This window comes from Oryzias melastigma, linkage group LG17 (genome assembly GCF_002922805.2).
Source record: "Oryzias melastigma strain HK-1 linkage group LG17, ASM292280v2, whole genome shotgun sequence".
Taxonomy (NCBI): Eukaryota; Metazoa; Chordata; class Actinopteri; order Beloniformes; family Adrianichthyidae; genus Oryzias; species Oryzias melastigma.
Window position 1 is genome coordinate 19,642,310 of NC_050528.1, and position 12,829 is coordinate 19,655,138.

General features: G+C 41.2%; 1 protein-coding gene across 1 annotated transcript in view; it reads right to left on the reverse strand.

Moving 5' to 3' along the window:
* Positions 1-379: 379 nt before the first annotated feature.
* The window catches only part of rab2a (RAB2A, member RAS oncogene family), a 29,177-nt gene continuing 16,727 nt past the window's right edge, over positions 380-12,829 (reverse strand). Inside the window, exons 7-8 of the mRNA XM_024273564.2 lie at positions 8,017-8,085; positions 380-2,912 (exon numbers count right to left, since the gene is read on the reverse strand). Coding sequence (XP_024129332.1) covers positions 2,817-2,912; positions 8,017-8,085 — 165 coding nt within the window. The 3' untranslated portion in view covers positions 380-2,816. The remainder of the gene's footprint in view (positions 2,913-8,016; positions 8,086-12,829) is intronic.

Sequence of the window (12,829 nt, forward strand, 5' to 3'; positions counted from 1 at the left end):
CATGCATTTTACAATTTTACTTTTGCAAAAAAATTACAAATATTCAGATAATTCTTAAGTCACAATTTAAAAAAATGCAAAATATTGTCTGGTACTGTCTTTGGATATATCAGGATACGTATCGCGATATGTATCATATCGCCAGACTCTTGCCAATACACAACCTTAGGTCCAGCTCACTACTCAGAGGCAGATTTCTAAAGAACTTCTACAGAAACTATGTTCTAGAAAATTACGTTTTTTTGTTTGTTTTACTTTTGTCTAAAAACTACACCATAATTAAAAGACCATGTTTAAAATTTTCAGCCGCACACGTAGTTTCAAACACTTTGCTTCATTAAAAAAGACAGAAAATGCAACTTCAGACCTTTTCTTTTTTAAACACTGTATTTTTGCCATCTCTACATAACCATCAAAATGACATGTTTAGAGTTTAGAATGTTTTATTATAGTTTATTGTGATAGCATTTTCTTTTTTTTTTTTTCTTTTTTTTTGTTTTATTTTTTCCAAAGAACAAACACAGCAAATAATGTTGAGGGGAAGGAGGAGAGGCAGGAGGCGGGAGGAGCGACAAGAGGAGGACCACAAATATAAGATAGATCAATCCATAGATAGATAGGTACATAGGATGCGTCAGGTTTGGCTGGATCCTCCCCTCTGTTACCAACCCCTCAGGGGTCCACACACACGCACGCACGCACATACACTACATGTTGCTTTACAAAGAATAATCAGAATAAGATTAATAACCAGCTGAATATATCTATAAATTTAGAAAATAAACTCAATTAAGAGGAGCACACTGCCAAGGAAAAAACAGATTCACTCGCACTGCTGTGGAACCAGAAACAATTTATACAGTTAGGCTGGAGAGAAAACACAGCTCGGCTAAATACACAGGAGTATCTGAATGCATCACCCAGGCCTGCATGCTGTGTGCAGGCTGGGTGGGTACGCGCGCATGGAGGGGGGTGGGATGGAAAAAAACAAAACAAAACATGGGTTTAGACTATTTTCAAATGCCCCAATTTATAAGAACGTTCACACTAGGCCGCTTTCTAGGACATCATCTCCTTAAGTGAGCGTCTACGCATGTGGAATACTAGTTAACGATAAAACGCCTATCTGGAGATAAGGGATGGTTGTTTTGTTTTTTTGCAGCGGCCCAGATCTCAGATGATTGGAGTTAAGGCAGACAGCTGATTTTCAGGTCAGACTAGAAGAGTTTAGCTGTTGTTTTACCACTATCAAAACACAGGTAAACACAATCATTTGGCATGAAAAAGGAGTCAAGAGCCGTCATTACTGCACAGTGCAAGAGCGGGAGATGGGGAAAGGGGGCGGCGCATGACGAGTAACCCAAGCGGCCAATACGCTCATAAAAATAAATCGGTGTCTATTACATCCGAGATCTCAAAGCAAAAAACATTGCAGAAGGTTGTCCATCAAGCTCCAAATGTTACATATATGTCTGCCAGCTAATTCGTGGTGGAAATCTTGTTTAAAAGGGAGAAGCTCTGACATTTTCTGTTGGAGTCTGTCCCCCCCACCACCACCAGGGACTTTAAATGCCTCTGCTCCGTCCTGTTAACAGCCTGTTATCATTCATACTTGTCATTTAAAAGAAAGGGCACCACCGACCCCAACATAGCAGGGCAGCAGAGATCCCGCGGGTTTCAATGAGACTTTGTTAAAAATGCTAAAAAGCTGTTTAAAGGCTCAGAGCAGTCGCCGGTAAAGACGAAAACAGACCACAATAACATGCCACGCTTCATCTTTAACATCCAAACAGCTAAAGAAACCTAAAGAGCCATATATACACAGAAACGTGCCTGATAAATACAGTTCATTTTAAAAAAAAAAAAAAAAAAACAACTTTTAATTTTCCTTCTTAATGGCAGACATCCTTCTCAGCCGTCCTCACTCTTTCAAAAGGATCCCTTCTCACACTCAACAGTTTGGTCTTTTATTCTCTACCCAGGTGGTTTTAAAATACATTTTAAGTCACAACCAGTTTAGTGTTAAGTAACTACAAATTATCCGAGACTCTGGAGCTGAACAAAGTAACATGATGTTAATAAATAGAAAATGTGGGGGAAGGAGGAACAAAAATCATGTGATTTGCACTTTTTCTTTTCATTTTTAAGGACAAATAATACAAAGTGACTTAACGCCTCCCAAACCTGACGAACTGACACCCTGGAGTCTCTATACACACACAGGCACAGCATGAAGACTGACTCAGCATGTGGGAACACGTCCCGCGATCAAACGTCGCCTCTTAAAAAAAACAACGTACAGATGTGTGTATAGACACAACACTGTGCCTGGTTTCATTCCATACAGTCAGCTATTAAGAGCGGTTACCTTCTTCTGCCAGTCCTGTCTAGACAAAGTCAGCTCAAACACCAAAGATGGCCTCGTCATTTTCAGAGGCGCCGAAACACCTCAAAGGTCGCTGGAATAAACCGGGATTCTTTCTTTAAATAAAAATAAAAAATAAAAATATTATGAAAGAAAAAAAAAGGGGTGATTTCTGATTTTAAGTTTTACAGGTGATGCTGCTTTTAGGACTTCAGAAGGAAGTGTTGGGGAGCGGTTTTCCCTAAAAACCCCAGTGGGATCCTGGAGAATCAGGAGGATGGACGATGAGAGAATGAAGTGGTAGAGAAACAGGTGAACAAACTGTTAGTGGGCTGGGAAAGTTCTGTAGAAACGCAAAAAGGAGGGAGGGGGAGGGGCAGGGAGGAGGAAAGGTTAGGATTAAAGGGAGACAGGGTGAGGGGGCGGGGCGTGGGACGCATGTTTCGGGGCTTCAGCAGCAGCCTCCTCCAGCCTGGTGGCCTCCCTGGCTACTGGACAGTGTGGAGTTGGTGGTGGGATGCTGGGGTCCGATCTTAATACCATTAGCCTGCATGAACACAAAAACACACACAAGTGAGTAGAGCCATCGCAAACACAAAACGTCGTGGACTTCTGACAAATAATTGAACAGTTTCCGAATAAAGAGTATTATGTGAGATGTACACTGGTCCGTCGGTGGTACTTCGTTCTTTGCGTTGCGTAGGGAGTTCGTCTCACCCCCTTAAGTTAGCTAAAATTGTCTCTTACTTCTCCGTCCGCCACCCCTCCCCCCCAAGAGGAGTGGTTTTTCCTGCCCGTCACCCCTCCCCTCCGAGGGGTAGTTCGTCCTTCCATCCCCATGTCGAATAGTTCACACGAAACTTTGGTAATCGGACCAAATGCCTTTCGTCCGGTTCCAACAAAAAAAGTCAATTCAGTCGCCATTTTTCTGCGGTACGGACTTCACCATTTTGGAACCAGACAACGTTAGTAAGCAGTGATTGGTCGAAGCAAGTCATTTCTATGGCAACCACTCTTGCTAATCAGGAGTGAGCTTGTTGAAAGCCACGTCCCTTCCTCTCAAAGCGGACTTGGGAGAATCTGTCAAATGTTTCCAATGTTGGAGGTGGGGGCCAGCAGGCACCACAGGCTCCTATTGAGGCATCTGATTGGTCAGTTTATAACATGAATAACTTGTAATACAGAAAATGTATCATGAAACAAATTAGTTTTAACCAAAACAAGTTAAAGAGAGATTCCAGAGCAATAACAGTTATTCTGACAAACAGAATGACTGAGAAATCGCTTTTTATTTCTCAACAGAAGGTTTCTGGGACCAGCGGGTACTTCCTGTTTGGAACAGGAGGGGGGAGGGTTTAATCTGTCCAGTACTTTTGACATATGGTTTTTGTGTAAAATGCATGTTTTGTGTCATAAATTATGTTAGGATTTTGTTCTTTGTCATCCAAAATGGACAACAGTGTTATGCGAGGTGTTATCACGTGGGCCACTCACCATAAACATAAAATAAAATTGTATACATGTGCTAGTTTTTGTGTCAAAGCAACACTTAAGAGATGCACTTCAGACGGACCAGTGGAAATCCACCTATTTTACATGGACACATCACCATTTTACAACTTTCACACAATTCATGTCATTTTCCCAGGATTGTACATCAAACAAACTCTGCTTTTATGACCCAACTATAATTCAATTTGCGAGTCGTTCCATTTATAATAAAATTTAAGGGTAAATTGTTTCAGTTGAGCTCTGTAAAAGCTGAACAGAACCACAACTTCAGTGAGTCAAAAAAGAAGAGATAAATCACATTACTACAACTAAAAGGCCTGTTTACTTCTGGAGGCCAAGCTGACTAATCCAATACTCGGCACGGAGGGATCTAAATAGCACATAGATTCTACAGAAGTAGTAGTGTGAAAGTTTAGGCCAGAGCGGCAGCTTTGAGGCTTTTTTTTTATAAAGCAGAACTGTCATTAGGTATGTGGTAAAGCTTCAGCTTTTACTTCCTATATAAATGTCTAAGAGGTCATACAGAGGTTAGTTAACTTTATTACACTGTTCTTTTGACTACCTTAACTTTTCAACCTTTTTCGCAATTAACATAATTCATCTGGATCTGAAGTAGAGAAAAGCAGCTTTGAGCTAATGTGCAACATTTTACAGTAGCGGCGGTTTTACAAAATCAGCGTGAATCAGGTGATTCTCTACGATAGTTTTACAGTTTATTAAAGAGCGTGCGTTGATTATGCATCGCGGCGACATGTCCAATGCCAAAGGGTTTTGCAGCAGATATTAAACAAAAAAAAAAGAACGTAAACGACTGAGATTGAACTAATGGATATGATAATTACACATTTAAAATCATACAGCAAATGTCACTGAATGTAAATGAGAACTGGATCAAGTGAGTGTGACATCACCCATAGAAAACGGATTACTCCAATAAAATGAATTCTATTCAGTCGCCATTTTTGTGTTATGGATGCCACTATGTTGGAACCCAACGAAGCGATTGGTCTGTGTCAACATTTCTATGGCAACCTTTCTCTCAAATCAGGAGTGAGCTTGTTGGAAGTCCACGCCCCTACCACTTAAAAGCAGATACTTTTACTGAAGCATCTGATTACATTACAGACAAAATACATGAAAAAATTTAGAATTAGCAAGAACGTGTTAAAAGAAGGAATATTGACAGAGTAATAGACTTTCATTTCTCAGTAAAAGTATACGGGATATTGGTTTTTTGGAACCAGCAGGTACTTCCTGTCGGGGGAGAGATCATTCAGTCCAGTTCTCATATACAGTCAATGGTAAATGTAGACTGTTCATGACTAAAGAGTAAAGTTTTCTGTAACATTTGGTGGGTTTTTTGCACATGAATTTCCTAAATCATCAACATTTATACAATTTACTTTAAGCAATTAAGCACAAACATTTTTACAATAACTTGGATGCTTCAATCGGATTAGATAAAGAGATAAAAATGGTCAACCCACAACCACAATCTAAGAACAAACGATAAAAGAACAGCTGAGCGCTTCAGCATTCATGTTGAGATTAGCATTATCGTGGGGCCGGCGAGGCTTTCCATTAGATCACATCATAAGGAAGCAACAGGTGCTGCTGCGCTGCACAAAGCCAAAGGAAACACCAGCAACACTCAAGGACGCCGGGAGAAAAGAGGAACCACATATAAAAGAGGAGAAATGAGAGAGAGGCGGGCAGGTGGGTGGTAGGGAGGCGCTTTCATCTCTTTGCTGTAGAGCTCCCTGCCTCTCTGCGTTTCATCATCTCCTTCTCCCTCCCTCTGTGGCTGCAGAGCGCTCGCCGCTTCCCTCCCTCTATCATTCTGTATATATTTATCTCTCCCTCTCAGTGTAACTCCCCCTCCTACACTCAGTAGCATTAGTGCCTCTGGGAAACACTGTATGCCTTTAAATCACATTTATTGAGCTAAGGCCATGTGTGAGAGTATGTCTGCTTTCTCATAGTGCCTGCCAACATTTCTGCTGGGGCTTCCCTTTCTTTCTCCGAGCCAGTCAGCTGATGTGGCTTGGCTGGCTCCCCGCGCTCGCCTTACTGTTGCTAATAGCAAAAACACGCCACGGCTGCCTCTCGCCAGTTCCGTCTGCCCCGTGCCTGCACTCGCCGGCCGAAAGGCCCAAAACAGATGTGGACACATTCGCACATGTTTATGTTGATCCACTGCTTTAGCTGCAAACACAGATGTTTCCACGCAGTTTGCTTCTGTTTGTGGCCCAGACTCAATGAAATCTTTAATAACACAAGTTCACACGATATGAGGAAAAAAGTTTGAGCTTTCAAAGTTTGAGCTTAGAGTTCAAGTGTGCAATTAAGTTACTCGTTTAGTTTTTGTTCAACATAATAACAGGAAAGATATTCAAATGAAGTTAACATATCAAATAAAAAGTGACACAGAAAGCAGATTTTAATTTAATTACATTTATTGACAATATGAAGCCCTCATGTGTTCATACTATGGAGTGCACAATATAAAACTGTTTCTCCGAAATTTTTTTCGCTCCCTTCACGGACACCTGAGCCTAAAAGCCCATTCAAGCTAGCCCAGATTAAAAATTGATGAATGTCTTTTTTGCTCAAGACCATTATGCTCTAAAGTTCAGGTGGGGTCAGATTTTTTTGGATCGGATATTGAGGTCCACGTTCAAGCTAGTTTTCCAGCAAAAATCTGCTCTTCCATCTTCTAATTTGGACCTGAGAAGAGTCGGCGACACCAACTGCTCCTGACAGGAGGGAGAGATTTTGTCTTCCTTTATATAAAAAACCCTGACCTAGCTTTAGAAAAAGATACTTTTTAATGTGGTGGTCAATCTAATAGAATTTTTAACACATTAACTCAAATAGTCTGTAAAGCTGGCTTTTTATTAATTGTTCGTTTATTACATGTTAAAAGCAAACAGAAGGATAGAATGAAACAAAAGAACAAAAAATATTCTCTATTCACAATTTTAAACAATAATTTTAAACTCTGTGAAAAATAAAAACAAGTTAAGGTGTGTGCCTTCACGTTTTTTCTAAAAATAATCCAAACTGATTGCTGAAAGTGTTCAATCGTCTTGGAGTGAACGAAGCAAGTTGTCTGTAGTGGTGAGCAAATGCCAATTCCAACAAGCTCACTTCTGACTGGCGAGAATGGTTGCCATAGAAACTCTGGCTCAGACCGACTTGGACCGATTGTTTCTTACTGACGACATATGGCTCCAGCATCGCATATAGCAATAAAAAATAGCAACTGAATTGGCTTCATTTTGTCGGAACTGGAAGTAAACCATTTTTAATGGGTGACATCACAACCACTCTATCCAGGTTCCTATATACATTCAATCATTTAAGGTCACAGGGGGATCATTATGACTGGTCCAGGCACTGAAAGAGATGGAACTAGATGTGAAGTTTACTTTCAATATCAAAATTGTACTTTAATTTATACACTTACACTGATATTACAGTTTTGCTAATTTGGCAGTTTATTTAAATATTTTTATTATCATACTGCGCTCCCCGTATCTTTAGTTTGTTAACGAACAATCAAGCTTCCGGTGTTGAATGTTGAAGTAATAATTGACAAACAACATAAAAAAAGACACTGCCCTTCCAATTTTTCACTCTCTGTGAACATGTTGGTTTTTGGGCTTATGCCATGGCCCGGACCCCTTGACCTTCCTGCTGGATAGCTGCTTTCCTAAGATAGAAATTTGGCTGACGGAGTCACAAACCCGGCGACATGCTGGATAGACAGCTCATGGGCTGAGTGAGTGTTTGTTTTGTTTTGTTTTTTTGCTGAATGACTGAGACCTTGTGGGATGTGAGGAATTTATGGGCTGGCAAGACACCAAGAGAGTGAGACGGAAGGAGAGAGTTCAGGAGTGAGCGGAGTGACTGGAAAATAGAGCGGAGGATGGGAGGAACGCAGAGAGTTTTGCTTGGCTGGAGTCAAAGGAGGAGGAGAAGTTTTTTCTTCTTCTTCTCATCCAGTCTTTCTGAGACTATGAGAGCAGCAAAGCATGCACACTGTCATATTGAAGTCAAGGAGGGGAAAAAAGTGAAGGCGAAGAAGGAGGAAAAGTTTAGCAAGGGCAGATAAAGGAGAGTAGAGTGTGTCTCACCTCATTGTTGATATCAAACACTCCCTCCTGGATCTTCTCGTAGATCTCCTTTGCTGTGTTGATGAAAGCCTGAAACAGACAGGAAAGCACAGAAGACATTTGATTCATTTCACTGCCAGCTAGCATAAATGAAACTTCTCAGTTCTCAGGAAATATCTTCACAAATTAGTCTCACATCATCGGTAAAAAATGTATGCGGTGTGTTCCGTAGCAAGATTTCAGTTCATTTCCGTTGTGTTTCATGTGAAACTCTGTCTAAACTTGCAAAGATTCACTAACACATCCTGAAAACCTGCCAGAAAAATGCGAGTACCTGTGATGGTTTTAGTCAGCGCCAGTCAGGACAGAAAGAATGATTTACATTGTTGAACATTTCCTTTAGGTGTGTCAACTGCCAGTAAGAAACCCAGTCATTCGAGTTGGCTGCTAAACAGCAAAGCAGTTAAATGTTGTCAGAGGAAAAACACACCCTGAAGACAACAATAACTAATCACAGGTGTCACAAAACAGATGTGTGTTTGTGTGTGTGTGTAGTGTCTGAACACTATAACCCAGGGGTAGCCACGCTTTTCAGAATGCGACCTACTTTTAAAACCACCAACTCTAAAAGATCTATATGGTATATATCAATTTTGATGCATGTGTAAAGCTATGTACACACTGCCCTCGGCAATGCGCATTCAAGCTACCACTTCCAATGAAAAATCTATTTTAACGCGCATTTCGGGCTCTTATGTTCAGAACTCTCACGATCACGCATAGCTACGTACCTTTTTACGACTGTTTTCAAGCTCTATGTACAAAACACATGGCCATCGGAGGTGTGTTGCTCCCTAAGCTAGTCAGAGAATAGGATTTGGTAGTGACGTGGTGTAACTCGCCAAACTCAGAGCGTCGCTGGTTTATCTAGAGAACCAAGACTTGGCGATGAGTCACATGACGTCTGCGTTTGGTTTTCAAATTCAGATAAAACGAGGCCACTCTTCTGACATGATGGTGATCCATATCTGCCACTGCAAGGACTCTAGCAATGAACCGTTTCAACTTCAATTCGAGAGATTTGCACCATTTTAGATTTTGAATAAAGCCTCTTCCAACAAAAGGTATCGGACATGTGCGAGTAGATAAAAAAAGAAAGAAAGAAAAAGCCCTTCTCTGCCAGTCCAGTGTTTTTCCGTGTATTTGACGCACATTCTTGTACAGCTTAAGATTTCAACCTGATAAGTAGTTCCTCTGTAATTTTTCCTTCAACAGCTTGTTGAATTAAACCTATGTGTTGATCGCTGTCACGTCAACGCAGCAAACCGTGTGGCAACACTAGAAACTCTTGGTGACTGACCTCAGACCAGTTGACAAAAAAAAAGGCCAGATAAGCAGCAACATCTACAATTAGGAGTCTGGTGCTGAGCACTCACACCTTTAAGAAGTTTAGAGGAATAAAAACTTCATATCTGCTAGCATACTGTATCGCTCAGTTCAGTCAGTGGTGTATGCATCAGAGGATGTTCAATTGGCTGTTACGCTTGTCAATCAAATGACAGCCAATTCATGCTAAGGATGTTTGGATGACAGCACCTTTTTAAAAAAAAACTGTATATATATATATATATATATATATATATATATATATTTAGCTTATTTTTGCAGGCCGGTGATCTACCCACACTTCCTTCATCTTTTTTGGCCACCCTTCCATAACCTACTCTTAAAAAAGTTATCAGAAAACTGGGGAAACGGTTTTTTATGACAGCGTAAATGGTTTTAACCTCAAATAAACACATTCTTCTTGCATGGAAGTTTAAGAGGATGCTCACATTTTTTAAGGTCTTTACAACTAAAGGTCATATGTCTGTAAATCTTGTTAAGGAAAGTAGTTCTGGGAAGATCAAAAACAGGATGTGAGCGGGATAAGCACAACAATATCTGTCCACGCTCCAAACACACACTGCCATCACCGAAAGGATCAAAGATGATGGAATAAAGTGGACTTAAGCTCCTCAAGGGACTCAACTATGACTACGATATCGATGCAGCTTTCCCCGATGGACAGTTTCTTACGGTTTGTGCTTGAGAGATGCGGGCTTAAAGCAACAGCTTGAACATAGCGGACATGTGGCTTCAGCTCAGACTGCAAGCTCTCCGTCGATCCAGTAACAACGCAAGGACAGGCTCATTTTAGACTCACAAGTAACAGGATACAAAAAAAGAGGCTTTCTCAAGACAAAAAGTGTCCAGAGACTGAAAATATATCCTGAACTCCAAATCTGACTCCCTGTCAGAAATAGATTGAGCCCAAGGGTGCTCTCTGATGTGCTCCATCATGTTCACCGCTGTCCTCTTTCCTTCTTTCAACACACACCTGCACCTCTGACTCTATCACATTTCTACAAGGCTGGAACTCCTGATTATTTTGGTGGTCTGTTTCTGCTTTCATCTAACCACATCAGTTAGAGCGAAAGTGCAGAAAAGATCTCTAGTTCAAGTGAACGAGATCTAAAAGTTCATTTTCTATGATTCACTTGCTGTTATCTATTTAGTTTCATCTAAATAAGGCTTTAGTGCATAAACCTTAAACGTCTTGCTCCTTTGTTGTACATTGAGTGTAGGTTACTCATGACTTCCAACAACAATCAAAGGTTTGTGCCAGGAAACATGAAAGTATCTCATTGTTACGTATGTATTTGAAGGACAATCTAGTCTACATAATGGAATAATGGGGCGGCCAAGGTGCAAATGTAGAGCGGTCTTCTGATCGGAAGATCGCAGGTTCGGTTGAACTGTCCTTGGGAAGGACACTGAAGCCCATGTTGCTCCTGGTGGTTACAGGTTGGCGCCAGTTATTGAAAGCAGAGCCTCCATCGACATGTGAACGTGTGGTGAATGGGAGTGTGACTATAAAGCACTTTGGGGCTTCTAAGAAGGTAGTAAAGTGCTATATAAGTACACACCATTTACCATTTAACTGGCAATGAAGATATTACATCTAGAACACAAAATAAAGGAGCAAAGCAAAAACTCTTAGCATTTGTTTTTACACCCAAACTTCTTCCAATTAAATTTAGTTAAAAGTTCTTTAAGTATTTGTCATACATTCATCAAATATTTTGAGTAATGGATGTTAAGTCACATTTAAATACACTTTTGGAAGCATTAATCAAAGTGATACATACACAAATCCTATTAGCGTCATGCTAATATGCTAGCAATGACTTGAAAGCAAAACTTTATTGTAGCTCCACGCCAGTCTTTATTCGTCTCCAACACTTTCTCTGAAATATTTATCATCAACGCAATATATTGTGACAACAAAGCATTGTAGCCCTACATTTCTGGACTTTAGAAACGTGTCGGTCCCAAAAGTGAGACAAGAAGAGTTTAGAAGAGAAGGTGTTTGCGGGGATGTCAAGCAGTTCATAAAAACAACATGAAGCCAGCAAAAAACCGGCATGAAGTGACAGCAAAATAATGAAGACAGATAGGAAGAACATGAAATTTAGAAATAAAAATAGCAACAAGAACAGAAAAAAACTGAAGAGAACAGATAAATGAAAAAAAGAAGTATGGAGTTAAGAAGGGAGGCAGCCGAGGACAGCATCTTGATGAAAAATGGAAGACGAGAGGATGGAGAGATGAGACGATGAAAACATGCTTACAGAATCTCTCCATCCGTCTCCAAGGACCATCCCATCAGCCCCAGTGTCCACCCACAGACCCTGACGACAAACCCTGCACTCTGATTGGCTAGTAGGTGTCGCTGAGGGGAGGCAGGGTGGAGGTTATGAATATGTATGAACCTTAACTGGTTGATCTAGTGTTGGAGAGGAAGGGGAGATGATGGGGGAAGAGGAGCGAGAAAAGAACTGGGGGAGAGGGAAAAAAAATGAATGGAGAGGGCAGGAAGGCACCAATGAGTGGGGGACAGAAGTCAAAGTGGAGGAGCGGGGGAGGGGTGAAAAGATGGCGAGGAGAATGGGGGAGGTGAAGGAGAGGTAAAAAGCAAATGATGGACGTCGAGGGATGTGGAGGGCTGGAGCAAAGAGAGATGAAGGGAGGGGAGGAGCGGTATCAGGAGGATTCAGAGGACACTAATGAGACAAATTAATCATACCACACACACACACAAACGTGCACGCGCACACACACACTATAACCCCAGAGAGAGCTCTGCCTGACATTCATGTGGGTGTGAGCTTCTGCATGATATAGGCCAGAAAAGAAGGTAGACCAAGAAGGGGTGGGGGGTAGAAAAGGTAAACACAGACTCGCACAAACACACACACACCCACACACACAACGCTCTAACCCTAGCTTGCATGCTGTGCTGTGCAGGATGGGATTACTTATGTGATTGGATAAGTGAGAAAAGCGTCCCGGCGGACCCGCAGCAAGCGTTTATCGCAGAAAACACCAGGGGCGTGTCTGTCTAAGGGGCGGAGCCAGTCACGAGCGAGGTTAAGGGCTACAGCTCAACAGGGAAGGCTGACACATCAGCCCATTTCACTCAGAGCGAACTTCAAACTCAGCAGGACTGAACATTAAGTGCAGTGGGTTGTGCCAGCAAAAATATGAGCTGGATCTAATTTTTTAATAATTCATCGAGTCTGTTTGCATTGGTATTCACCGGTTAACCCATGAATATTGAATGCAACTGCTATAATAAAGAGGAAATTACTGATGGTAAATGCTGTGAATTGTTGGGAAGGGAAGAACATTAAGAAGCAGGAACTGGAATTAGGGGTGGGGATGGGGAATCTATTAATAAATGCATCGATTATGATCCACAGATGATTCTGAATTGTTTTGTAAATTTTAA